Source organism: Sus scrofa, chromosome 5 (genome assembly GCF_000003025.6).
Source record: "Sus scrofa isolate TJ Tabasco breed Duroc chromosome 5, Sscrofa11.1, whole genome shotgun sequence".
NCBI classification, from domain to species: Eukaryota; Metazoa; Chordata; class Mammalia; order Artiodactyla; family Suidae; genus Sus; species Sus scrofa.
Genome location: NC_010447.5, coordinates 23,209,186 through 23,236,554, shown reverse-complemented (window position 1 = coordinate 23,236,554; position 27,369 = coordinate 23,209,186). Strand labels below are relative to the sequence as shown.

Here is a 27,369-nt window from a genome sequence, read left to right as displayed (position 1 = left end):
GGGTTAAGAATCCCACTGCAGCAGCTGGGGTTGCTGTGGAGGTCTAAGTTCACTCCAGCCCGGCTTAATGGGTTAAAGGATCTAGCATAGGTTGCAGCTGCAGCTCAGACTCAATCCATAGCCTGGAAACTTCCATATGCTGGGGGTGTAGCCATAAAAAATAAAAATTAAAAAAATAATTATTCAGTGTATATCAGGTGTCAGGCTCCATACTAAGTGCATTATTATTCAAGCAACTAAGTGTTTTACAAAGTTGAAGTGGGTTCAAAAGCATACAGTCGTTTCACTTAAAAAAAAAAAAAAAAAAAAAAAACTGCCAGGAATACCAGGTTTGGTATTTCAAAAAGGACCTGCAGTATTGAGAATGGATTTCCTTTGAAGAAAAAGAAACCAAGGTCTCCCATGAGGCCTGATTTCTCCCATCACACCTGCCCCAGGGATAGGATGTTAAAGCTTCAGGTTGATGTTTTACCACAAACAGGTTCTCCCAGCAGCCCTCCCCTTGGAAGGCTGAGGCCAGTTAATTTCCTACCCAGGCTCATGCTCAGCACTTCACTCTCCTCGAATCCTATCACAACTCTTCCTTCATTTTTTGGCGCTTTCACTGTAAGACTAGCTACCCTTTCTTTCCAAATATGTTGGCACTTTGCACTCATAAAATCTATTCCTCACAACAACCCTAAAAGAGGTAATTTTATCCTTCCCCTGCCCCCCCCACCTTTTTCTTGCAGATAAGGGGATTGGAGAGTTAAATCATTCTTCCCTACCTAACAAGAAACCAAATTCTGAACCCACGTGTAACTCTGCAGCTCATGTTCTTTTTCACTGGATTCCACTTTGAAACTCCTTAAAGGCAGAGTCCTAACTCATCCTATATTTCTCCATTCCAGAACCCAGGAAACACTGAATACATATCTACAAAGTAAATACAATGTCATCATTCCCTCTACTCCCCTACCTATTCCCACCTCCCTTTATTCCCTAGATGTGAGTAAGCTCAAGAAGGTTGGAAAATCTCTGATGATTGACTTCTTTTTTCTTTTCCAAATTGCCTTTTTTTTTTAATTATTATTGGAGGAGTTCCCACTGTGGCTCAGCAGGTTAAGGACCCAATGTTGTCTCTGTGAGGATGCGGGTTTGATCCCTGGCCTCACTCACTGGGTTAAGGATCCAGCATTGCCGCAAGCTTTGGCACAGATCACAGATGAAGCTCCAATTCCACCCCTAGCCTGGAAACTTCCATATGCCACGGGTGTGGCCATAAAAAGAAAAAAAAAGTTACTGGAGTATAGTTGACTTACAATGTTGTGTTGGCTTCAGGTGCACAGCAGAATGGACCAGTTAATACATATACACATATCCATTCTTTTTGCAGTCTTTCCCCATATAAGTTGCTACAGAGTACTGAGTAGACTTCCCTGTGCTATACAGTAGGTCCTTGTTACTTACCTATTTTATATATGGTAGTGTGTATATGTTAATCCCATGTGTGGCTGACTTTTTTAACTCTGATTGGCCAGCTATAAAATAGTAACCTTGCTTTGGGACAAATACATTTAAGTCTTTGATTTTCTAAATGCATCCAAAGTAAATTTAGGAAGTCTAAGGCAATGTAAAAAAGTTAAGAAAGCTCTAGTGCAATGACCCTGGGGCTAGAGGGAAACTAGTCAGAAGGGAGTATCCCTATTTAACCCACAGCAGTGGTTCTTAACCATTTCAGGGTCGTGGGCCTCTCTTGAGAATATCATGGAGCTATGAACTCTCTCTCCAGAAAAATGCACTTGGGGGCATACACACATGATTTCGTGGTCCACGTCGGGAGTTTCTACACTCTGAAGTCCATCCATGTATTGGTTAAGGAAGGGTAGGACTGCGAAACTGTTGCTTTTGCACTGCCAGCAGTAGGTAAGCCTTAATTAAGATGGCTCATTAAAACTCTGCTTCACCTGGACTCTAAAGTCCCCATGTTGCTGCATAACTTACCTAAGAAATCTGAGGATCTGTCAGAAGGGTGGGTAAAGAAGGGCAAACTCCTAACCCGATTCCTTGTTCATGGATTCCTTGTCCACAAGCAAAAGCAGTGCAGAAAGGGGCCTCAGCACCTCCTCTGACCTAAGCTGAGGCTCAGACCCCTACATCCGCCCCCATGAGGCTGACTCGGCCTAAATTCTGCTCTGAGGTGCCCGAACCTGGAGCCCCCTAGCCGAGCGGCGCCCAGGCCCTTCCCTGCTCGCCGGGTGTCAGACACCACCCCGCCCAGCCTCTGGGTTAAGGTTCCTACTTGTCTCCAGCGTCTTCAGGAGCATCAGCTGGCACTTCTGGTTGTCGGTAAAGAAGCTGGAGAGGAACCCTTGCTGGGGCTTCCCCTGGGCCAGCCGCTCGGGGAAGACTTGGCATCCGACGTGTTGCTGCTGCAGTGGTTCCCTAGCCGCGGGGCCCGGGCCACGCTCATCCGGAGCTCCTGCCATGCTGTCCACTGACCTAGCCCCTGCTTCCTCCCGCCACGGGCGGCCGGAGGCGAGACAAGGGAAATTGACTTCCCTCCCGCCAACGCACACCGCCTAGGCCCTCCCTCCGCCCGCCGACCAGAAGCCAGCCAGGCAACAGTCGCAGGGCGGGGCCAGGGCCATCCGGCTGGAGAGGATTTCTAGCAGGGAGACAGATCGGCTGCCAGGCAAGAGGCGTGGGGCGGGACAACGGTAAGGGGCGGGGCGACGGCTCTGGGGAGGGACGACCTTGGAGAGGGCTGGTGGGCGGGGCGAGAAGCGTGGGGCGGGGCCTCGGTAACCTGGTGAGAGGCGCAGGTGCCCCAGGGGGCTCCCGGCCCTGTGCTGGGTGGCGGAACTGGAGTTGGGAAGTGTCCTCACAGGTTACAACCGGCCTGCTGTGGACTTCGCCGCTAACCCACAGCTTGCTTATGCGGTCCCCATAAGCCTGGTTCTGCAGCCCGGCTTCCTCATGAACACTCCTTCCTTACCTCCAGGCCACTACCAGCCATTAAATACCCTTCTCTCTCTGAAGGATCCACCAGCAGACTAACTGCACTCTTTGGTCCATCTCTCTCCTGACGCCCCAAGCCCTACTGAAAGTAGTGTTTTCAAAAATGTTTAAAAGCTACAATTGTAATGACTGGTCACATGAAAGTCCTCAAATAATAAGACCCAACTTTTATTCTGCCTCATCTGGGCACCTTTGCCTGCCCTGCTCTTTTGCCATCCCCAAATAACTCTGATAGTTGATGAAATAAAATACATGTTTTATGGCAAAACAAGAAAATTTTAAACAAAATTTTTCTCTGCAAGTTTGGGCCTCCTTCATCCCATTTAGAGTGTATTGTGCATCTGCATTAGCCAGATGTCCTTAGGAGGAAACATTTCCCTTTTTAATCTTGTAAAGCGTCAGGATGACTCTACTCCATAACTTCTTGGGAGATAACCTTCTCTCCCCCCACCCCCACCCCGTGCCGCACCCACGGCCTATGGAAGTTCCCAGGCTAGGGGTCAAATCAGAACTACAGCTGATTGTCTCTGTGGCACCACAGGAACTCCCACTTCCCTCCTTTAATTTTATAAGGGGCCACTGAAATTGAACAAGGCCCTGTGGGGCTCCTGGGCACAAAAGCCTTTCTGTGTCCCCCACTTCTTGTTTTTAGGAAATGTGCCTCATTTAGCCTCCATGGCCTTCCATGAGTTCCAAGGGGTAGGTTCAGACAGTTGCTGATCTGGGAAGGGAGGAGATGTAAAGATAAGGGAGGAACAGAAGTTCCCTTCATGGCTCAGCGGTTAACGAACCCAACTAGGATCCACAAGGACGTGGATCCGATCCCTGGCCTTGCTCAGTGGGTTAAGGATCCGGCATTGCCATGAGCTATGGTGAAAGTCGCAGACGTGGATCGGATCCCACATCGCTGTGGCTGTGGTGTGGGCCAGTGGCTACAGCTCCAATTCAACCCCTCGCCTGGGAACCTACATGTGTCTCCAGTGTGGCCATAAAAAGCAAAATAAAAAAACATAAGGGAGGAACAGTCATGCAACAATAGTACAGCCTTGGGGCAGTGTCCTGGTTCCCCATCAAGGGATACACCTAATGATGTAGGCATCTTATATACCTAAGAGAAAAGTTATATTCCTTAAGCTTCTTTTAAAAATGAATACTTTGGGAGTTCCCGTCGTGGCGCAGTGGTTAACAAATCCGACTAGGAACCATGAGGTTGCGGGTTCGGTCCCTGCACTTGCTCAGTGGGTTAACGATCTGGCGTTGCCGTGAGCTGTGGTGTAGGTTGCAGACACGGCTCGGATCCCGCGTTGCTGTGGCTCTGGCGTAGGCTGGTGGCTACAGCTCTGATTCAACCCCTAGCCTGGGAACCTCCATATGCCGCGGGAGCGGCCCAAGAAATAGCAACAACAACAACAACAGAAAAAAAAAGACAAAAGACAAAAAAAAAAAAAAAAAAAAGAATACTTTAGGAGTTCTCATCATGGCACAGTGAAAAGGAATCTGACTAGGAGCCTTGAGGTTGCAGGTTCAATCCCTGGCCTCGCTCACTGGGTTGAGGATCGGCATTGCCATGAGCTGTGATGTAGGTCACAGACTCGGATCGGATCTGGTGTTACTGTGGCTATGGTGTAGGCCAGCAGCTGTAGCTCCAATTAGACCCCTAGCCTGGGAACCTCCATATGCCGTGGGTACGGCCCTAAAAAGACCAAAAAAAATAATAACAAAATAAAAAATAAATTAAAATAAATAAAAATGAATACTTTAAAACTGAACAGCTTAGAGCGCTTCCTTGTGCTTCTCCCTCATTCAATTGCACCCTAAACACAATCACCCATGAGCTAAAGATTAGGCAACCTGAGTACAATTGCCTGTGGGTTAAAGATTATAAACATATGACATTTTTCAGCAACTTTAGGTTTGTTCTAATCTAGAATCAATATGCCCTTTTCGCAAGTATTGTTATTCCAGGAAAAGTCAAGATGCCATAACCCAGGGAGTTCCTGTTAGGGCTCAGCAGAACCAAACCCAACTAGTATCCATGAGGACACAGTTTTAATCCCTGGCTCTGCTCAGTGGGTTAAAAGATCCAGTGTTGCTGTGAGCTGTAGTGCAGGTTGCAGACACAGCTCGCATCCCAAGTTGCTGTGGCTGTGGCAAAGGCCAGCAGCTGCAGCTTCAATTCGACCCCTAGCCTGGGAACTTCCATATACCTAAAAAGAAAAAAAAAAAAATGCCATAACCCAGAAGACCCAGGATCATGCTGAGATCTCCTGACACTAGTTTCTATGACTAAGATTCCCTGAAAGAATGAATGTTTGCCCCAAACCTGATTCTTATCTGAAACCCTGTTTTTCACCTTTTAGACCACAAAACTCCATGCAATTCTTCCCCAAAGGAGGGCAGTCTTTAGGGGACTAGCCTGCTGTGGTCGCCTTTGCCTGGCAAAGCAATAAAAGCTATTTTTTGTCCTTCACTCCAAACTCTGTCTCCACATTTCTATTTCGCACCAGTGTACAGAAGCCGAGTTTTGGCAACACCATGATGACCCACAACTTGTTTTGTTACCTGCAGACCTAGTACTTACTGGGTAAACTGTCAATAAGTCATTTGATGTATAACCCTGTGTCTCAAAAACGTATGTAACTATGCTGTGTTCAGAGCTTTCTGAAAGACTCTCTGGGGTTATAATCCCATGGCTGGTTCAAATAAAATTTTCCATTTCTTTTTTGGGGGGTGCCATGTGCACAGCATGAGAGAACACAGCAGTGACAATGCCAGATCCTTAACCTGCTGAGCCACAAGGGAACTCCTCCATTTCTTTCTTAGATGGACTTAGATTAATTTTTTCATCAATATAACAAAACACAACCTGTTTACTTATACCTCCAAGCCTTAACTCAGTCCTTCATCCTTAAGCCCCTTTTCCTCGGTCTTTATGATCCAGGTCCTGATGAAGTTTAATCTACAAGGAATTCCTGGATCCCTTAATCAAAATCAATCTTTCTTGATCTCCCAGTGTACAAAGTTCTTTGTACCTATCATGGCTTCATCACTGCCTGACAGGTTTTAACTAATTTGTGTTTCTCTTTTCCCACTAAATTACTCAATTCAGCTTACACATTTATTCAGCACCTACTATGATGATCAAGGCATAGTGGCAGACACAGGATAATAAGAAAATTGCGGAGGGATTCCCTGGTGGCTCAGTAGGTTAAGGGCCCAGCATTGCCACAGCTGTGGCTTGGGTTCACTCCCTGGCCTGGGAACTTCCACATGCCATGGGCACAGCCAAAAAAGGAAAGAGAAAATTGCTGTATTGAGAGGAACATAGGATTTTTATATAAGAAACAGATCTAAATCATAAAGGCTCAAGGGATGTTGAGCATTATGAATAGCACCTATGAGTCATAGGTGCTCAAAAAATACCTAAATTGAGTGGGATGCTAGCATAATTCATTCATTCACCATATTATAAAATTATGAACACCTCCTATATACAGATTGATAGCTATAAATTTTTTTAAAAAGCTACTTTTTATTGAGCTCACCTGAGATACATTATTTCTAATCCCTACCACAACCCTGCAAAATAAGTATTATTATCACTTTATTTTGCAGATAAAGAAAGTAGGCTCAGCATAATTGAATAATTTCTCTAGGACCACACAACTAGCTCTCCATCTAGTTAGGCAATAAAATATACACATATGGAAAACCAGACCATTACAAGTTAATGTAATTATTCTGAAATTCTCAAAGAAGACTAGATGGAGAAAACTGGGCCTGAAATAGACCAGACTGTAACTTCTGAAATGCTATTCAGCTACATGAACAAGCAAAGAAATGCAAATTAAAATCTGTCGTTTTTTCCCCACCAAACTAGCAAACATTTTCTTTTATTTTTCTTTTTTTTTTTTTTCCCCTTTTTCTTTTTACAGCTGCAGCTGCAGTATATGGAAGTTCCTGGGCTAGAGGGTCAAATCAGAACTGTGGCTGAGACCTATGCCATAGCCACAGCAGCATCAGATCCAAGCAGCATCTGTTACCTACACCACAGCTTATGGCAACACTGGATCCTTAAACAACTGAGTGACGTCAGGGATCAAACCCACATCCTCACAGACACTATGTCAGGTTCTTAACCTACTGAGCCACAATGGGAAATCCCAGCAAACATTTTCTTAATATTCACTGATGAAGGCAACAGGGAGAGAAAACTAGAAAACTTTATGCCAAAATATGTTCAGTAGTTTTCTAAGCATGGGGACATTTTTATCACATTCTTCTGAATTTTCCTAATGTTCTACAATAAGCATATATTACCTTTACAATCAGAAAGGTAAACTTTAAAAAATTGAGTAGGCTTTGGATGTCATATGTATAACTTCACTCATTTATAGTATAAAAACAAAGGAGTGGATTTGGAAGACATTAGGGGAGAAATAGGGAATTCAAATGACTAAGTTAAAAAGAGAAAAATAATTACCAAGAAGAAATGAAAGCATGGGCAAAGATTTAGCTCTAAGGATTTTTTTTTCTCCCTTGCAGTTATTAATTAAGAAGAAAAAGGATAGAAACTGTTTAAATGTCTAACCAAAAATACAATGGAAAACATTCAACCTTGTTTCCCCCCCACCCCGCGCGCTCTTTTTTTTTTTTTTTTTTTTTTTTTTTTTTTTAGCTCTTTCAAGGTACACCCGGGGTATATGGAGATTCCCAAATCCGAGCTACAGCTGCCGGCCTACGCCACAGCGTCTGCAAGCTACACCACAGCTCACAGCCAACGCCAGATCCTTCACCCACTGAGCAGGGTCAAGGATGGAACCCTCATCCTCATGGATCCTACTAGGGTTCGTTAACCGCTGAGCCACGAAGGGAATTCCATGTTGTTTCCCTTTTTAATGAAATATGTTCCTTAAAATTTCTTTAGGTTACAAAACAGCGTATACAAGGTGATTAGGTTTGAAATTTAGCATAAGCATAGACAGGGTCTGGAAGACTGCTCCAAAATGTTTTCAATGGTTGTTTCTAGGTGGATGAAATTTGGGGGTTTTGTTTTGTGTGCTTGCCTGCATTTTCTAAAGCAAAAATAGTTGCTTTTTAACAGGAAGTAAGCAGTTTAAAGTTGCTTAAATATGTATCACAGCAACAAATAAAGCTGCACATAACTTTTTTCGTTTCTTTTTTGTTGTTGCAGGGCTGCACCCGCGGGATATGGAAGTTCCCAGGCTAGGGGTCAAATTAGAGGGAAGCCACAGCTAAGACCTATACCCCAGCATCCTTAACCCACTGAGCAAGGTCAGGGATCAAACCCACATCCTCATGGATACATGTCAAGTCCTAACCCACTGAGCCACAACAGGAACTCCGATATAACTTTAAAGTGCTTTCTAGTTAAGTTTTTCACAACTAACTTCTAATCTACTTCTCCAGGACCACCAAAAACTCAGTGAGATTACAGCCTTTCTTTAGCGATACTGTCATGTTGAATGTAGGGAAAGAACAAAGCAATCACCACCTCTCTGGCGGAAAACGCCACACTCGACACAGTGATCCCTCACCGCTAGGATTCCGCAGCAGCAACGTACAGAGACTGGAAACAGAAGCCCTCCAGACCCGGAAGTGAATGTGAGAAGGCGCACAGTATTCTGGGAAGACTTACGAGAGCCGGGTTGGGGGGCGGGGTCGCAGGCTGTTACCAGGACAACCAGAGACAATTGACAATTATCCCTGGTTTGGCGCTTTAGCTGGAGAATCTGAGCCTCTCGGAGGTCTCTTGGGATGAGCGGGAAAAAGCAAGAGGACCCTTTCAACAGAAAAATTTCCTATCGGGTTACCCAGTCGTGCACTTCGGCCGGAACGCCTTCTCTGGGGATTTGGGTCATGCCTCCCCGTTTTTGGAGCCTTTCGGCCAAGCGAGGTGGCCCAGCGGCTCCTGTCATTCCTTTACTTTCTGCCCCCTCTTAGAAAATGTAAGTTAAGAATTTCCAATTATAATGATGACAGATGTGATAAATTCATCTGAGTAATTTAAATAAATAAAAGAAAAAAAGAATTTAAGAAACTTGTCAAAGACCACAGTTGATGACAGATGTGATAAATTCATTTGAGCAATTTAAATAAAAGAAAAAGAATTTCCAATTAACATTGTAATGTGGTCTAATATCAACGTAAATTATTGTTCTTTTTTATTTTTTTATTTTATTTTTTTTATTTTTTTTTTTTTTTGTCTTTTTGCTTTCTTTGGGCCACACCCGCGGCACATGGAGGTTCCCAGGCTAGGGGTCTAATTGGAGCTGTAGCCTACGCCAGAGCCACAGCAACGCAGGATCCGAGCCGCGTCTGCAACCTACACCACAGCTCACGGCAACGCCGGATCCTTAACCCACTGAGCAAGGGCAGGGACCACCGCAAACTCATGGTTCCTAGTCGGATTCGTTAACCACTGCGCCACGACGGGAACTCCAAATTATTGTTCTTAAAACTGAGGGCATTTTATGGGACCACAAACTGAGAACTCAAAATTCACACTCAAACTGTAGACTGCCTCTTGTGATACGGTAAGGGCATGAGAATTTTAGATTCAAGGGAAATGTTACTTTCCTCAAAAGGAATTTTCGAATTCCATTTTCTATGTGGTGAACAGGAAATAGAGAAAGTGGGATTAGTTACTTGTAACAATGATCACAGTGTAATCCTGGCCACAAAAGAATATTAATTACCACCCTCCTCCCTCCGCCCCCCCACCCCCCCCTTTTTTTCTTTTCACAGCCGCACCTGTGGCATATGGAAGTTCCCAGGCTAGGGGTCCAATCGGAGCTGCAGCTGCCAGCCTACACCACAGCCACGGCAACATGGGATTCGATCCACATCTGTGACCCATGCCACAGCTTGTGGCAATGCCGGATCCCTAACCCACAGAGTGTGGCCAGAGATCAAACCTGAATCCTTACAGACATTATGTCAGGTTCTTAAAGTACTGAGCCACAACAAGAACTTCTAATTTTTTTTTAATTTTCATATATTACATGTAAGTTTTTTTCTGCATAAATATTTTTTATGTAGTTGAGATTATTTGGGGGAAACCATTTCATGTCCTGCTTTTTCATATACATATTGTGATATACTTCTGTTTCCAAAATCTTAGCAGCAAAGAAGGCATTGAAGACCTTAATGTAAATCTGTTTGCCATTGAGTTGAAGAAACAGAAATGAAGTGGCTATAGCATGTAAAGACAGTTCTTTCAAGAAGTTTGGCTGTAAAGGAAAAGAGAAAGTTCAGTACCATAGGAGAATGGCAAGTGGAAGAAAAAAGGGTTTCTCTGTGAGGAAAAGAGACTTAGTGATGTTTATTAGTATAAGAGAAAAAAAAAACTGGTAGTTTTATATTAAGGATAAAGACAAGGAAGAAGATAATTGATTGAATGATTCCCTAACGAAATAGGAAGAGATGACATCCATAGATCAGGTACATAAGTTAGCTTAGATAAGAGGCAGAACTGGGAAGGAGGATGTCAAGGTGGGTATGGATGTTAATCATTTAAAACTATTGAAAATTGGCAAAAGAGTAACAAAAGTATGCCAAAATATACATATAAAAATGGCCAATAAATGCATATGTTCAATCATTATTAGTAAAAAATAAGTGGCAGCAGTTCCCGCTGTGGCTCAGTGGTAATGAACCCAACTAGAATCCATGAGAATCCAAGTTCAATCCCTGGCCCCACTCAGTTGGTTAAGGATCCAGTGTTTTCATGAGCTGTGGTTGCAGATCTGGCATTCCTGTGGGTGCGGTGTAGGCTGGCAGCTGTAACTCCGTTTCACCCCCTAGCCTGGGAACTTCCATATGCCAAAGGTGTGGCCCTAAAAAAATAGAAAAAAGATTTTTAAAATAGTATACATGTTAGGAAAGTGTTCACTGAAACAGTCATTGCAGGTAGGGATAGAAACTGGTACATCTCCCCCTTTCCTAGGCATTTTAGAAATATGTAGCAAAATCCTTAAAATATATACTAAGCAAGTATACTTCTAGGATGTTGTCAAAACTGCATATACACGTTAAGCTGAGTGGAGTTCATTGCAGTTTGTCCTCCAAAAAAGATTGCTTAAATATATTACACCCTTTTTTCTTAGACATGGTTGGAGATAAGAGAAATTCACTCATATTAATTTAAGTAAGAGCATTCCTAGGTTTTCTGAGAAGGTAATATAGAGTGTAGTCTGATTACCCACCCTGTTACACAATCAGTGGGATGCTTCATGCCACTTAGGATGAGGATGTATAAGACCATTTAATGACAAGGAAAGATGACAGAAAGTGATTATGAAAGCATTATAAAAAAAGAAAAGTGGGTTATGAAATCAGCAGTATGTAGCACGTGATGTTTTGTTTTTCATCTATTCTGCTTTTTGCTTATCTATAGTCTATACGTTAAATACATTTTGTAAGGACAGATAAAATGTTGCTCTTTTAAAGATGTGAGTAAGTTTATAAGTGGAGTGGGAAGTTGAGGAAGTGGTCTCCTGATGACCTTGAAGGAAATGATGGCTCTCCGTGAAGGAGGAGATCAAAAGAATGCTTTGGGAGTTCCCTTTGTGGCTCAGCGGGTTACAAACCTGACTTGTACCCATGACGAGGTAGGTTCCATTCCCTGGCCTCGCTCAGTGGGTTAAGAATCCAGCGTTGCATCGCCATGAGCTGCGGTGTAGGTCGCAGACACAGCTCGGATCCCGAATTGCTGTGGTGTGGGGTCCAATTCAACCCCTAGCCTGGGAACGTCCATGTGTTGCAGGTGTGGCCCTAAAAAAAAAAAAAAAAAAAAAAAAATGCTTCAACAAGCTTTTTTTTTTTTTTTTTTGGCCGCACTCCTGGCATGTACAAGTTCCCAGGCCAGGGAGCAAACCCGTACCACAACAGTGACCCCAAGCCACTGCAGTGACACCAGATCTTTAACCACTAGGCCAACAGGGAACTCCTTCGACGAGTTTTGTTTAAGAACCATTTTAAAAATAGATTTTATATACTGATGCCCCATATCTCTTACAAAAGATTGTGTTCAGAAAGACATATATATACTATAATTGGAAAATATGGAATAGAAAACAGAGGCAAAAGATAATGAGAAAAAAAAAGGCCGAGGTATGTTAATACCAAAAAAAAATTTCATACCAAAAGATGCTGTGTAATTGCTAGAGGGGTGCTGCCACAAATAATGCTCTGAGGTTAGTAGCAACTAAGGCAAAAGGAAACAGTGCTAAGTTTCACATGGTCTCTAAGGTTTTTTTGTTTGTTTGTTTGTTTTGCTTTTTAGGGCTGCACCTGTGCCATATGGAAGTTCCCAAGCTAGGGGTCCAATCAGAGCTATAACCACTGGCCTACGCTATAGCCACAGCAACGCAGGATCTGAGCCACATCTGCGACCTACACCACAGCTCATGGCAATGCCAGATCCTTAAGCCACTGAGCGAGGCCAGGGACAGACCCGAAACCTCATGGTTCCTAGTTGGATTCATTTCCACTGCGCCACAACGGGAACTCCCTTCTGTAAGAATTTTTTAAGTTGCTTAAGAAAAGCATAGCTTTGATATAGAAACCTGAGAAAAATTTCTCCCAAGGTCCTCACAAGAGAATAATGTGAGATTCAGCTATTACTATTGTGTTTATTCTATTTGGAACATCTCAGAAATGTTATACTCCTATTCACTAACTCAGTAATTACAAACTCTTATTACATAATATGAGAAATATAAACACATATAAGGGGAAATCCCTTCCCTCATCTTTTGTGAAAGAAAAACTATACAATAGCATATTGATAATATATGATGAATAACTTGTAAGATGAGTAGTCTGATGAATATTAGAATAACTACTATGAAAAAACGATAAATCAGGACAATCTTTGAGGCCAAAAAGCAAGATGGTATTCCTACAGTACTTTCAACAAGTGGGATCATGGTCAACCCATTTGTAAAAGGGGTGTTATTCTCCTTTAAAAGATGAGCAAACAGGTAAATTGTCCTAGGTCACATGGCTGGTAAAGGACAGAGCCCAATTTCAAACTAGGTCTGTCCCATGCAAACCACCTTCTTCACTATTGCACTTCAGGGAAGAGATTACATTCAAGTAGACCTTAAAGGATGGAAGAAATTATATCGGGTAGAGTTTGGGGAAGGATAATCTAGATAAATAAAAACAGAATCAAAAAGATTGGAAAGAATAGGGTGTGTTTCAGAAAACACGCACACACATAGTAATATGATATATGTGCAAGTAAGCCCTAGAAAATAAGGCTAGCAGGATTGGGGATAGAGTTTTAAGATTCATAACATTCTAGAACCTCTTAGGAAAGTGGCCTCACTTAGGACATGGTTTACCTGATAAAGGTTTAAGGCCTGATAAAATAAGAGTTTAAGCTGAGAGACCTTGACTCTGAAAATTCTTTGGGAGGGTCCTGGGTGGGGAATGTGAGGCACATGAGGGTCCAGATTAGGGATTTACCCCCACCAAAGTGAGGAAGGGGCCTGAGGGCATATAATAGAATCCTGTTACACATGAGCTGTATAAAGTTGGTCAATATGAGTTCTTTGGATCTCAGTGTCTCCATCTCTTAGAGGAGAGAGAGAAGAGGAAGGAAACTAATAGATGATCTCTCAATATCACTTCCTGTACTAACATTCTGTGATCTTATTGGCCAGAGATTGCAAACTCAAACATTAAGAATGTTTCATAAGTGAGAAAATGGGCTGGCCTTAAGAAAAATATGAAGTGGTAGAGATTAAAGTAGTGGTTCAGATGTCTCATCTAAAACTCCAGCCAGGAGTTCCCAATGTGGCCCAACGAGATCAGCATCTCTGAAGCACCAGGACACAGGTTCGATCCCCAGCCCAGCACAGTGGGTTAAAGGATCTAGTGCTGCCACAGCGGCGGTGTAGGTCATTACTGCAGCCTGGACCTAATCCCTGGCCCAGGAACTCCATATGCTGTGGGGCAGCCAAAAACTAAAACCGAAAAACACTCCGGCCATTCTTGCATGAATGAGGACCCAGTGTTGCCAGATTTTCTAATTTTTCAAGAGAAACAAGAATACCACTTTTTTTTTCCTTTTATGGCCCAAGTTGCAGCATATGGAAGTTCCCAGGCTAGGGGTCAAATAGGAGCTACAGCTGCCAGCCTGCGCCACAGCAACACTGGATCAGAGACACACCTGCAACCTACTCCACAGCTGACAGCAACACGGGATCCTTTAACCTATGATCGAGGCCGGGGATCAAACCCGCATCCCTGTGAATAGTAGTCAGAGTCTTAACCTGCTGAGCCACAGCAGGAACTCGAGGAATACCATATTTTTAAAAATATTATGCAGACCAAACAAAACACCTCTGCTGACTAGATACTAATTTTCAACCTCTTATAGATTAAAAAAAAAAAAAAACGGCCTAAACAAGAATAAGTGTTTGAATGAAAATAAATATGAAGAAAGAAGGAGAAATCAAAGAAAATACCAAGATTTCCCCTGGGGAATGAGGAAGAGGTGGTAACATTAAATACTGAAGTCAGCAGAAGTTTCAGAAAGAAAAGCGAGGGTTTTTTTTTTTTTTAACACTAGACAAACTTAATTATAAATGTCCACAGCATATGAATCAAATTCAACTTTTGTGTTTAAGAAACCTATGGGGTTATCAGGGAAAAGGTGTGGGAAATGTAGGACAGGAATTTGGGGAGAGAAGATGAAAGAGAAACTAAAAATGTAAGATTCCAAAAAAAGGAGTTCCTGTCCTGACTCAGCGGAAATGAGTCTGACTAGGATCCATGAGGTTTCAAGTTTGATCCCTGGCCTTGCTCAGTGGGTTAAGGATCCGGTGCTGCCATGAGCTGCAGTGTAGGTCAGACTCGACTCTGATCTGGCGTTGCTGTGGCTGTGGTGTAGGCCAGTGGCTGTAGCCTAGCCTGGGAGCTTCCATATGCCTCAGGTATGGCCCTAAAAAGCAAAAAAAAAAAAAAAAAAAAAAAAAAAAAAGTAAGATTCTTTCTCTCGAAGTTTTATTAAGCATATATCACAATATATATTTGTTACTTTTGTTATTTCATGAGACTAAAATCCTATGAATGCAGAAACTACAAATTTTTTTTCAGCACTTGGCACATAGCACAGTACATAGGAGGTGCTTAATGTATGTTGAATAAACAAATAAATACAAGATACTGTGCCCCATAGTAAAAGAGATGCAAGGCTGAATAAGAAAATGTTCTTGGGAGTTCCCACTGTGGTACAGCAGGTTGTGATCCAGTGTTATCTCTGTGGCAGTGAGGCCAAAAAAACGAAATGTTTTTAAAGTTTCAAGGCTAGAAAGTAAGGCAAGTCTTATACATAAATAACTAATCCAAGTTTGAAAAGTAGTGCCATTTAAAAAAGGGGGGGGCACCATGGGATTCAGAAGAGAAAATTTGTTTTAGGAGAAGTTAAGCTGGGCCTTTGATAATAATAGGACTGGATCATGCAGAAAGTGGGAGGAACTGATCAGAAGCAGCTAAATAGAAAGGTGCATGGGGAGTTACTGTTGTGGCACAGTGGAAGCCAATCTGACTAGTATCCATGGGGACACTGGTTTGATCCCTAGCCTCGCTCAGTGGGTTAAGGATCCAGCGTTGCCATGAGCTGCGGTGTAGGTCACAGACATGGCTTGGATCCGGCGTTGCTGTGGTATAGGCCAGCAGCTGTGGCTCCAGTTCCACCCCTAGCCTGGGAATCTCCATATGCCACAGGTGTGGCCCTAGTAAAAAGACAAAAAAAAGAAAAAAGAAAAGAAAGGTGCATGGTTCATTGGAAAATAGGGAAATGTTTGAGACTATCAACACAGTGAATAGGGAAACAGTTTGAAGCCAGAACCTAGGGAATCGCCCACAGGAAAAGAAATAAGGCAGAAGGACAACCAAGTAACCAGGGAAGAAGTCATCAGACAGATAAGAGAGTGAGTTTTCTTAGGAACTAGAATTTATGTTTCAAGAAAGAAAGGTCAGTCCATATTGTCAAGTACTACAGAGACAGGAGGCCATCAAGGAAAAGATCTAAAGCCATTGGATTTGGTGATTAAGAAAATCACTGATGACTTTAAACAATTTCTTTATGGTTGACCAACGAATATAAGGAGAGGAGCTTAAAAGACCAATAGAATTAAGGGGCTTTTGATTTATTTAGGGAGGTAAGGAATGGAGTTCCTTAGGAACAGGGGGAAAAAAACCATCAAAAGCTAGAAGAGAAGGAGAGGATTAAGTTGCAGAAAAGGATAAATGTAAGAAGCAAAATATTGGAGGATCTAAACTAATGAGATCAAGAAAGAAGAAAAGAGTCATTTGTGAAGCATTATAATTCTAACAAAAAATATTCAATAACAAAGCTAATTTGTTTGTTTGTTTGTTTAGGGCCACACCTTTTTAGGGCATATGGAAGTTCCCAGGCTAGGGGTCCAATTGGAGCTGTAGTTGCTGGCCTACACCACAGCCACAGCCATGCCAGATCCAAACTGCGTCGGCTACGTATATTGCAGCTCACAGGCGACACGGGGAACTTAACCCAATGGGGGAGACCAGGGATTGAACCCGAGTCCTCATGGATACTAGTCGGGTTCATTACTGCTGAGCCACGAAGGAAATTCCCAAAGCTAGTTTTTTTTAGTCCCTCAACATATTTTCCTACTCTGTTTCCTGGTTTCTTTTCACCTTTATTGCCTCAAAGTCACTTTCAATATGCTGAAAAATAGTGTTAGAATTACAACTTAGTAATATTTCTTTTAAAATCCTCTTTATATAAGTAGATGGATATTGTAATGCCAAAAACTACATTTTTAGTTACTCCACATTCCTTCCTTTCAAGGAACCACCCCTCCCCAATTATAGCTTGTGTGGTTCAAGTGGGGCTGATAACCAACTCCCCACCCTGCCTTAACTCCTGCCCTCAATCCTGATCTGGCCAATGACAGCCATCATCAGTACTTTCACATACACAATAAGGAAAAAGACTCTTCCTCCACTGTTGCAGGTGCTGAAGACTATGTAAGCATGGAGGAAACAGGCCATCTTTGCTGTCACTTGAAGGCTTGCCTGAAACTGAAACTAAAAAAACCAACCTGGGAGACAGAAAACAAGTCCTGCCGCTGCTGGCGCCCAGGGATTCACACAAGCCTAAAGACAAGTTTTGCCACTGAACTTCGTAGTTAAATGAGCCGATAAACCTTCCATTATGCTTAAATTTGAGTTTTACCTGGATTTTTGTCATTTCCTATTCAAAACATCCTATACAGGTATACATCATTAAATCATTATTTTTGTTTCTTTGCCCTATTTTATTTTATTTTGCTTTTTGCTTTTTTAGGGCCACACCTGTGGCATATGGAAGTTCGCAGGCTAGGGGTCAAATGGGAGCTACAGATGCTGACCTACAGTACAGCCACAGCGACATGGAATCTGAGCCTCATCTGTGACCTACACCACAGCTCATGGCAACCCTGGATCCCCGACCCACTGAGCAAGGCCAGGGATCAATCCCACATCCTCATGGATCCTAGTCAGGTTCATTAACGCTGAGTCACGCCTGGAACTCCCTCCACGCCCTATTTTAAATGTGTTACTCTAGAAGTATTCTCTAAGATATTCTACAGTTTTCACTAAATTAATCTACAAATAAAGTATAATCCCACTTTTAATGCCTATAGCATTTTAAGAGCTTTTTTGTTGTTGATGTTTGCTTGTTTTAGAACTAAGCAAAATTACTCCAAAATTCATGCAAAAAAAAAAAAAAAAACATTAAAATACCAAGAAAATAGGAGAATTCATTAAAGGAATTGTATAATCAGATATTAAAACATAAAAGAAGAATAATAAACATATGAGGGTAATGGAGTAGGAATAAACAGTAATGGCACAAAATTCAAAGCCTGAGTAAATATAGGAGCATTTACCATATTTAATATATGGCAAATCAAAAAAAGATTAGTTCAATGAAGTATTTAAGGACAATGAGCTAGATTTGGAGGAGAAAAATTGTTAGATCTTTACCTTATTCATCAACCCAGAATAAATTCCAAGTGGATTTATGACTTAAATGTAATAATTGAAGCCAGATTTTCAGTTTACATTTGTTGGCATATAATTGGAATAATCTTTAACAGTATGTGCTAAATTTTTAAATGTTAACATCTTGGGGGGGGCACGCCCATGGCATATGGAAGTTCCCTGGCCAGGGATCAAACCTTTGCCTCAGCAGCAACCCAAGCCACTGAAGTGACAATGCTGGATCTTTAACCTGCTGCACCACAGGGAAATCCCAGTACTTTTTTTTTTTTTTTTTTTTTTTCCTCTTTAGGGCTGTACCTGTGGCATATGGAGATTCTCAAGTGAGGGGCTGAATTGGACCTGCAGCTGTCAGCCTATTGTCACAGCCACAGCAATTGCGATGCCAGATCTGAGCTGCATCTGCTACTCACACTGCTGCAGCTTGTGGCAACGCTGAATCCTTAACCCAGTGAGCAAGACCAGGGATCAAATTCACCTCCTCACAGAGCCTAGATCAGGTTCTTAACCTGCTGAGCCACAACAGCAGCTCCCCAATACATTTTTTTTGTTGTTGTTGTTGTTGTTGTTGCTATTTCTTGGGCCGCTCCCGCGGCATATGGAGGTTCCCAGGCTAGGGGTTGAATCGGAGCTGTAGCCACCAGCCTACACCAGGGCCACAGCAACGCAGGATCCGAGCCGCGTCTGCAACCTACACCACAGCTCACGGCAACGCCGGATCGTTAACCCACATGAGCAAGGGCAGGGACCGAACCCGCAACCTCATGGTTCCTAGTCGGATTCGTTAACCACTGCGCCACGACGGGAACTCCCCCCAATACATTTTTTTAATTAAAGTATAGTTGATTTACAATGTTGTGCTAAATGTTAATACCTTTTGACACTGCTTTTTAATTCTGGAAATTGAGCCTATAGAAATAAAATATATGTATAAAGATAAATGTGGATAATATAGCATTGGTATATCAAAAAATGGTATACATAGATGGAATAATAAATAAGGGATGGAATATTTATACTGTGCATTCTCGAAGGGGTGATATCACAACTAAAGGGGTGAAAAATGGTTCTTGAGGAGACCAAGAAAAAAATTTTTAATGTAGAAAGCACAAATATGCATAAGGTACATAAACATATATACAGTATATATGTGGAATCGAAATTTCCTATTGAGGGAATGATCAGGGAAAAAATGTCTTAAGAGTTCCCTCTGTGGTGCAGTGGATTAAGAATTCGATTGCATCCTGCTGTATAGCACTGGGAACTATGTCTGGTCACTTGTGGGAGCATGATAATGTGAGAAAAAAGAATGTATACATCTATGTGTGACTGGGTCACCTTGCTGTGTAGCAGAAAATTGACAGAACACTGTAAATCAGCTATAATGGAAGAAATAAAAATCATTATTTAAAAAAAAGCTTAAAAAAAAAAAGGAATTCGATGGCAGCGCTTGGGTCACTGCAGAGGTGCATGTTTGATCCCCAGCCTGGTGCAATGGGTTAAAGAATCTGGCGTTGCTGCAGCTGTAGTGTGAGTCGCAGCTGTGGCTTGGATTCAATCCCTGGCCCAGGAACTTCCATATGCCGCGAGTGAGGCCATAAAATAAAAAAAGAGAGAGAGAGGAAAATAAAAAGACTGAGAAAAATTGATCTGTGCAATTCGTCCCATGCAGCTGTCAAAAAGAATGCGGTAGATGTATGTCTATTGACAACAGAGGATGTCCAAGAGGAATAAAGCTTCAAATATATATAATATAGTGTAATATATTAAAGTATTATTGGTATCTATATTGGGGGTAAAGATTATTAGAAATGCTCAATTTTATATTAAGTATTACAATGTTTACATTTTTACAACAGCATTTTAATAAAGATAAGCTGTAAGAATAAATGAAGAGGAGTTCCAACTGTGGCGCAGTGGAAATGAATGAATCTGACTAGGAATCATGAGGTTTTGTATTCGATCCCTGGCCTCGCTCAGTGGGTTAAGAACCCAGCGTTGCCCTGAGCCGTGGTGTAGGTCGCAGATGTGGCTGGGATCTGGCATTGCTGTGGCTGTGCCATAGGCCGGCAGCTGTAGCTCTGATTTGACCCCTAGCCTGGGAAACTCCATATGCCATGGGTGTGGCCCTAAAAAGAAAAAAAAAAGAGAGAGAGAGAGAAAAAAAGAATAAATGAATAGTAGAGTGAATCATTTTATAATTTTTTGTGGTTTTTTGTTTTGTTTCTGGTGGGGCTTTTTCTTTTCTTTTTTTTTTTTTCTTTTTTTTTTTTTTTTAAAGGATGTAATTGGGGCGCTCCCGCGGCATGTGGAGGTTCCCAGGCTAGGGGTTAAATCGGAGCTGCAGCTGCCAGCCTACACCACAGCCACAGCAACGCCAGATCCAAGCCACATCTGTGACTGACACCACAGCTCACCAGAGTGCCAATCCTTTAACCCACTGATCAAGGCCAGGGATCTAACCCTCACCATCAGGGATAGTAGTCGGGTTCTTAACCCACTGAGCCACAAAAGATCTCCTAGTATTATAGTCTTGTAATGAGAAAGGACTTTTTTTTTTTTTTTTGGCCACAGCTTGACATGAAATCCTAGTTCCCAGACACGGGTTTGAACCCCAGGTTGCTTTGGTGAAAGTGCACGATTCCACCAAGGAACTCCCTGAAATAGGGCTTTTTAAACATAACTCAAAAGCCCCAAACTACTGAGAGTTCCCCAGTGGCCTACTGGTTAGGACTCAGCACTTTCACCACAGTGGACTAGGTTCAATCCCTGGTCGGGGAGCTGAGATTCCATATCAAGCTGCTGCTGAGGCCAAAAGCCCCAAACTATTAAAGCTTAAACTACATAAACGTGGGGTTCCTGCTGTGGTGCAGTGGGTTAAAAACCCAACTGCAACGGCTCGGGTCCCTGCAGAGGTGCAGGTTCAATCCCTGGGTTAAAGGATCTGGCATTGCTGCAGCTCTAGCATAGGTCACAGGCTCTCTAAAAATGGTTAATAAGCACATGAGAATATTTTTATTCTTGCGAGTAGAAATACAAGCATTACAAAAAAACACAATATTCTATGAGTCATCACAACTATCCTCCACTCACAGAGCCAACCACTTTCTCACTTCTGTCCCCCTAGTTTTGCCTGTTCTTGGACTTCATATAAATGGAATCATGTAGCATGTACTCTTTGGTGACTTTCTTAATATTTTACTTTTTAAATTTATCCATATTGTTGATACATCAGTACACTAGCTTATCCTTTTTATTGCTGAGTAGTATTCCATTATATGAATATACCATAATTTATCTATTCCCCTGTTTATGAGTATTAGAATTATTTTCAGTTTGGGGCTATTATGAATAAGGCTGCTATGAACATTCTTATACACATTGTCTTGTGGACATTTCATTTCTTCTGGGTAAATACTTAGGAGTGAAAATGTTTAATTTTTTTAAAAGCTGCCAAACAATTCTTAAAAGTGGTTGCAGCATTTTACATTTCCAGCAACAAAGTATAAGAGTTCCAGGAGTTCCTGTCATGGCGCAATGGAAATGGATCTGAGTAGGAACCATAAGGTTGCAGGTTTGATCCCTAGGCCTCCCTCAGTGGGTTAAGGATCTGGTGTTGCCATGAGCTATGGTGTAGGTGGCAAACGCATCTCAGATCTGGCATTGCTGTGCCTGTGGCGTAGGCCGGTGGCTACAGCTCTGATTAGACCCCTGGCCTGGGAACCTACATATGCCACGAGTGCGGCCCTAAAAAGACAAAAAACAAAAACAAAAAAACAACTTTCCATAACAGTTCCAGTTGCTTCATATCCTCTTCTACATTTTTTTTGTTGGCAATCTTTTTGGTTTGTAGTTGTCTCTCTTTTTGTGTCATTAGCAAGTTTCAAGAATCCTTACCTTGACACATTAATTTATTAGGGTTTACAAAATAGTGTTATTCTCTGACTCACTCATTTGCTGAAATGCTCCTACAAAGAGGAACTTTCAAAGACAAAGAAACTTCCCTTCAAAACGATTTGGTTTCTCTGAAATACAATTTATATAGGAAAGGCAGAATTAACACAGTTCTTTCCCTTTATTTTACCAGTTTTCAAAATTACAAGATGGTTCTCTCACATCCATCAAAGATCGATAGTGAGAGATCTCTTTTCTTTTTTTAAAGTATCATTTTAGTATCATTATTTAACTCAAGTATTTAAATATTTGTTATGTAAAAAAATTTTTTTTGAATTAAACATTTGATGTGCTTAATCCTTCTCAGTTATCATCCTGTTGGTGCTCAAATTGTCCTGTCTTTAGCTAATGCCATTCTCTTCTGATTAGATCCTGAGTTCTTCCTCCCTACTCCTTCTCCAGCAGCATGTGGCAGTTCCCAGGCCAGGGATTGAATTGGAGCACTGGAGCCGTGGCTGTGACCTACGCCACACCCTGAGCCTCTGCTGTCGGATTCTTAACCCACAGCACCACAGTAGGAACTACCAGCTCCTGAGTTTGACTCAGTTCTCTAAGTCTCTGTTAACTTCCTTGCCTTCTAAATGACAGACTCGTCTTCAACAGTTCCTGCCCCAGATATGGAACTAGCCATTTCTTCAAGAACCTCGGATTCTTTTGAATGTGAAATGGTGTTTTAGAGGCCACCATCTGCTAAAAATGTTCATTTCTACTGGCTGGTTCATTGTTTCTAGATTTTTTGCAGCAAGTAAAGCTAGAAAGTTGTTCTTGTTTAAAGATATAATGCAACATGAGATTATGCTAATATGTCCAATTCAAAATCAGGACTGCCCACATCAGTCTCATATCTGTATCTCCTTTTACCCATGCCTAAAATTCACCATCGTTTGCTTTATCCCACCATGTATAAACAAGTCACAAAACAACCATCTTGGCATTACCACAATATGATTACTGAAAACTGCTGTTGTTTGTTGGGGGGGTGGGTTTTTTGTAACTCCTTTTGTTATTAGGTTATATTCTAAAGTGATGTGTAGTCAATTACTATGTTTTAAAGTCACTTGAGGATGCTTCTGTTGTGGCTCAGTGGTAACAGACCTGACTAGGATCCATAAGGACTCGGGTTCGATCCCTGGTCTCCCTCAGTGGGTTAAGGATCCGACATTGCCATGAGCTGCGGTGTAGGTGGCAGATACGGCATGGATCCCACCTTGCTGAGGCTGTGGTGTAGGTGTAGCTGCAGCTCCAATTCCACCCCTAGTCTGGGAACCTCTATATGTCGCAGGTGGGGCCCTAAACAGACCAAAAAAAAAAAGAAAAAAAAAGTCACTTGGAAAGATTCCTCATGTGATTATGCCACCAACTCAATACTTAGGTTAATTTTTTTATTCTTGCTTTCAATTTTTAGGGATTATATTTTATTAATTTAGGTTGTTTTATAACTGTATGAGATATTTACATGGTTCTAAAATCAACTCTCCAAGACAAAGGCTATCAGAGAAAAATCTGTCTTCTACCCGTCCTGTCTGTCCTTATCCCTCCCTTGCCATATAAATAACCATTCATTTTATTGTTTATCTTTCTATTTTTAGATAGGCAATTCTGTTCTCCCTTTTAAAATAAATGGTATGCTACTATGCAGTCAATTCATTCATTTAAAATGTACAATTCAGTGGTTTTTAGTATATTCACAAATTACGCAACCATTACCACAATTTTAGAACCATTACCACATTTTAATTATCCCCCAAAGACACCCTGCCTGCCTTAGTGACTCCCTCTCAATCCCAGAATCTTCCCTACCCCTAGGCAACTACTAATCAACTTGCTGTCTCTATAGAGTTGCCTATTCTGAATATTTCATGTAAATGGAATCATAGAGTATGTGGTCCTTTGTGGCTGCCTTTTTTAATTTACTGTGTTTTCAAGGTTCATCCGTATTGTATGTGTATCCATCTTCATTTTTATTACTGAATATGTTCCATTATATGGATATACCACATGTTGGATATCCATTCATCAACCAATAGCCATTTGGGTTCTTTCTACTCTTTGCCTCCTGCGAATAAAGCGGCTCTGGACATTTGTGTCCAAGTTATTGTATAGCATAGACTTGGTTTTCATTCCTCTTGAGTAGAAGTGCTGGGTCATATGGTAACTCCATGTTCAACATTTAGAGGAACTGTTTTCCAAGGCAGCTGTGCCACTTTACATTCCTATCAGCAATGTGAATTCGTTTCTCCACATTTTTGCCACCACTCGCTGTTACCAGTCTTTTTTATTGTAACTATCCCAGTGAAAGTGAAGTGTTATCTAGTTAAGGTTTTGATTTGCATTTCCTAATTACTAATGTTGTAGAGTAAGTTTTTATGGGCTTATTGGCCATTATACATCCTCTTTGGAGAAATGTCTGTTGAAATCCTTCACCAAATTACCAATTGGTTTATTTGTCTTTCTGTTGCCATTATATGAGTTCTTTATATATTCTGGATACAAGTCCCTTATCAACATGTAATTTGCAAATATTCTCTCTCTTGTCTTTTCATTTTCTTGATGGCATCCTTTGAAACACAGAAGTCTGTTTTTATTGTTTTGATAAAGTCTAATTTATCAACTTGTTCTTTGTTGCTGTGCTTTTGGCAGTATGTCTAAGGAGGCTTTGCCTAATTCAAGGTCACAAAGATTTACTCTGGTGTTTTAATTCTAAGAGTTTTCTTCTCTTCTTTTCTTTTTAAGGCCCACACCCACGGTATATGGAAGTTCCCAGCTAGGGGTCATATCAGCCTACACCACAGCCACAGCAACACCAGATCCAAGCTGCATCCAGGACCTATGCCACAGCTTGCTGCTTGTGGATCCTTAACCCACTGAGCAAGGATCACACCCACATCCCCATGGATACTAGTTGGGTTCTTAACCCTCTGAGCCACAATGGAAACTCCCTATTCTATGAGTTTTATAGTTTTAGTTATTATATTTAGATCTATGATTCACAGTTATGAATTAACTTTTGTGTATGGCATGAGATAGGTAGGGACCTAACTTCATTCTTTGGGATATGAACATTTGATTGTTCTGGCACCACTTGTTAAAGACTCTTCTGTTCCAGGCCAGGGGTCCAACAACAAACAACATCAGATCTGAGTCGAATCTGCAACCTATGCCGTAGCAACACAGGATCCTTAATCTGCTGAGTGAGGCCAGGGATCAAGCCCACATCCTTATTAATACTAGTCGGGTTCTTAACCTGCTGAGCCACAACGAGAACTCCCGGACTCTCAAGTTTATTATTCCATTGATCTATATCTGCCCTCATGCCAGTGCCACACTGTCTTGATTACTATAACTTTCTAGTAAGTTTGAACTCAGGAAGTGTGAGTTCTCCAACTGTATTCTCCTTTTTCAAGGCTTTTTGTAGTTATTCTTGATTCCTTGCGTTTCCATATAAATTGAAAATATCTGAAAAAAAGCCAACTGGAATTCTCAAAGGGAATGCATTAAATCTGTAAGTCAATTTGGGGAGTATTGCCAACCATCTCGGCGATATTAAGTCTTCCAATCCATGAATATTGGATGTCTTCCCATTTATTTATGTCTTCTTTAATTCTGTTTAAATATTTTGTAGTTTTCAGAGTACACGTTTTACATTTTCCTGTTATATTTATTCCTATTTTATTTTTTTTGATGCTATTGTAAAGGGAATTGTTTTTTTGTTTTGTTTTGTTTTGTTTTTGTCTTTTTGTTGTTGTTGCTATTTCTTGGGCCGCTCCCGCGGCATATGGAGGTTCCCAGGCTAGGGGTCCAATCGGAGCTGTAGCCACTGGCCTACGCCAGAGCCACAGCAACCCGGGATCCGAGCCGCGTCTGCAACCTACACCACAGCTCACGGCAACGCCGGATCGTTAACCCACTGAGCAAGGACAGGGACCAAACCCGCAACCTCATGGTTCCTAGTCGGATTCGTTAACCACTGCGCCACTACGGGAACTCCGGGAATTGTTTTAATTTCAAATTCCTCCTTGCTTTTTTAGCTTAGCAGTAGATCTGAAGCTCACTCCATTATAGTAAATAAACATACTCTTCATTCCTCTTTAAAACTGCAGTTACTTCCTTAGTTTATGGTTTAAATTTTTCACAAGGATTACATATTTGTATAATTGAACAAAAAGTTCTTATTTATTTTGGAATAAATTTTTGAAATGTACCCATCAGATAATTACCTTCATTGCTAGCTAACAGATGAGAGATGCCAATAATTGCCTGCCAGCTCACATCTTCTTCTAAGGGAACTTGAGTTTTTTTGCTTGTTGGTGGGGGTTTTTTGTTTAGTTTTTGTTTTGGAGGGTTTTTTTGTTTTCTTTCCTTTTATTTTTATTATAATTTATTTAACAATATTATGAAAATTTCTGCTATTCAGAAGTTCCTGCTCTGCTCTGGTGCAACAGGATTGGAGGCATCTCTGTAGCACCAGGACGCAGATTCAATCCCTAGCCTGGCACAGTGGGTTAAAGGATTCTGTGTTGCTGCAGCTGCAGCATAAGTTGCACCTAAAGCTCAGATCTGATCCCTGGCCCAGGAACTCCATATGCTGCAGGGCCACCAAAAATGGGGGGGGGGGAAATTCTGCTGTACTACAAAGTGATTCAGTAAAAACATGAAACACTTCACAAATTTATGTGTAATCTTTGCCCAGAGGCCATGCTAATCTTCTCTGTATTCTTCCAGTTTTAGTATATGTACTGCCAACGTAAGCACTGTTTGTTTGTTTTTTTGTGGCCACACATGCAGCATGTGGAAATTCCCAGGCCAGGGATTGAACTTGTGCCATAGCAGCTGCCTGAGCCACAGCAGTGACAACATCAGATCCTTAACCCACTGAGCCGTCAGAGAACTCCCAATGGAACTTATTTTGTATACAGATTTTCTTTCCCTAAAGGACCATTTACTGCACCTTATAGATACCTACCATCACCACCACTGATTGGGCCAGGGGTTGTGACACTAATAATATCAGTCCACATTCTCCCTACTTCCATTCTAATGGAAATTTTTATTTGTCCGAGGTATTTGTTTTATTTGCTTAGGTATCTGTATCCAAATGGGGACACTTCCTCCTCACCCTAAGGGTATTAACCTTGATTAGTGTAAGTTAATCATGATCATCTTGCCGTTTCCCTTGTCAACTCTGCCAATGAGATGCCAAGGGGATATCTGCTAGAGGCCTTCTGGGAAAGTTACTCTTAAAAAAGAACACGTGGGGAGTTCCCGTCGTGCCGCAGTGGAAACGAATCTGACTAGGAACCACAAGGTTTCAAGTTCCATACCTGGCCTCGCTCAGTGGGTTAAGGATCC

General features: G+C 41.7%; 1 protein-coding gene across 6 annotated transcripts in view; it reads right to left on the bottom strand.

Moving 5' to 3' along the window:
- The window catches only part of ATP23 (ATP23 metallopeptidase and ATP synthase assembly factor homolog), a 99,398-nt gene that overhangs the window by 39,697 nt on the left and 32,332 nt on the right, over nt 1-27,369 (bottom strand). For 2 of the 6 annotated variants that reach the window (XM_021091901.1, XM_021091903.1), the window contains exon 1: nt 8,516-8,609. The exons of 1 other annotated variant lie outside the window; for it this stretch is intronic. Coding sequence is in view for 1 of the 5 variants with exons in the window: in XM_003481644.4 (XP_003481692.1) it covers nt 2,282-2,468 (187 nt within the window). In the remaining 4 variants the exon portion in view is untranslated. Of the gene's footprint in view, nt 1-2,281; nt 2,697-8,515; nt 8,630-27,369 lie in introns of those variants that run through there. 3 more of the 6 variants (XM_021091906.1, XM_003481644.4, XM_021091902.1) reach the window with 3 other exon arrangements.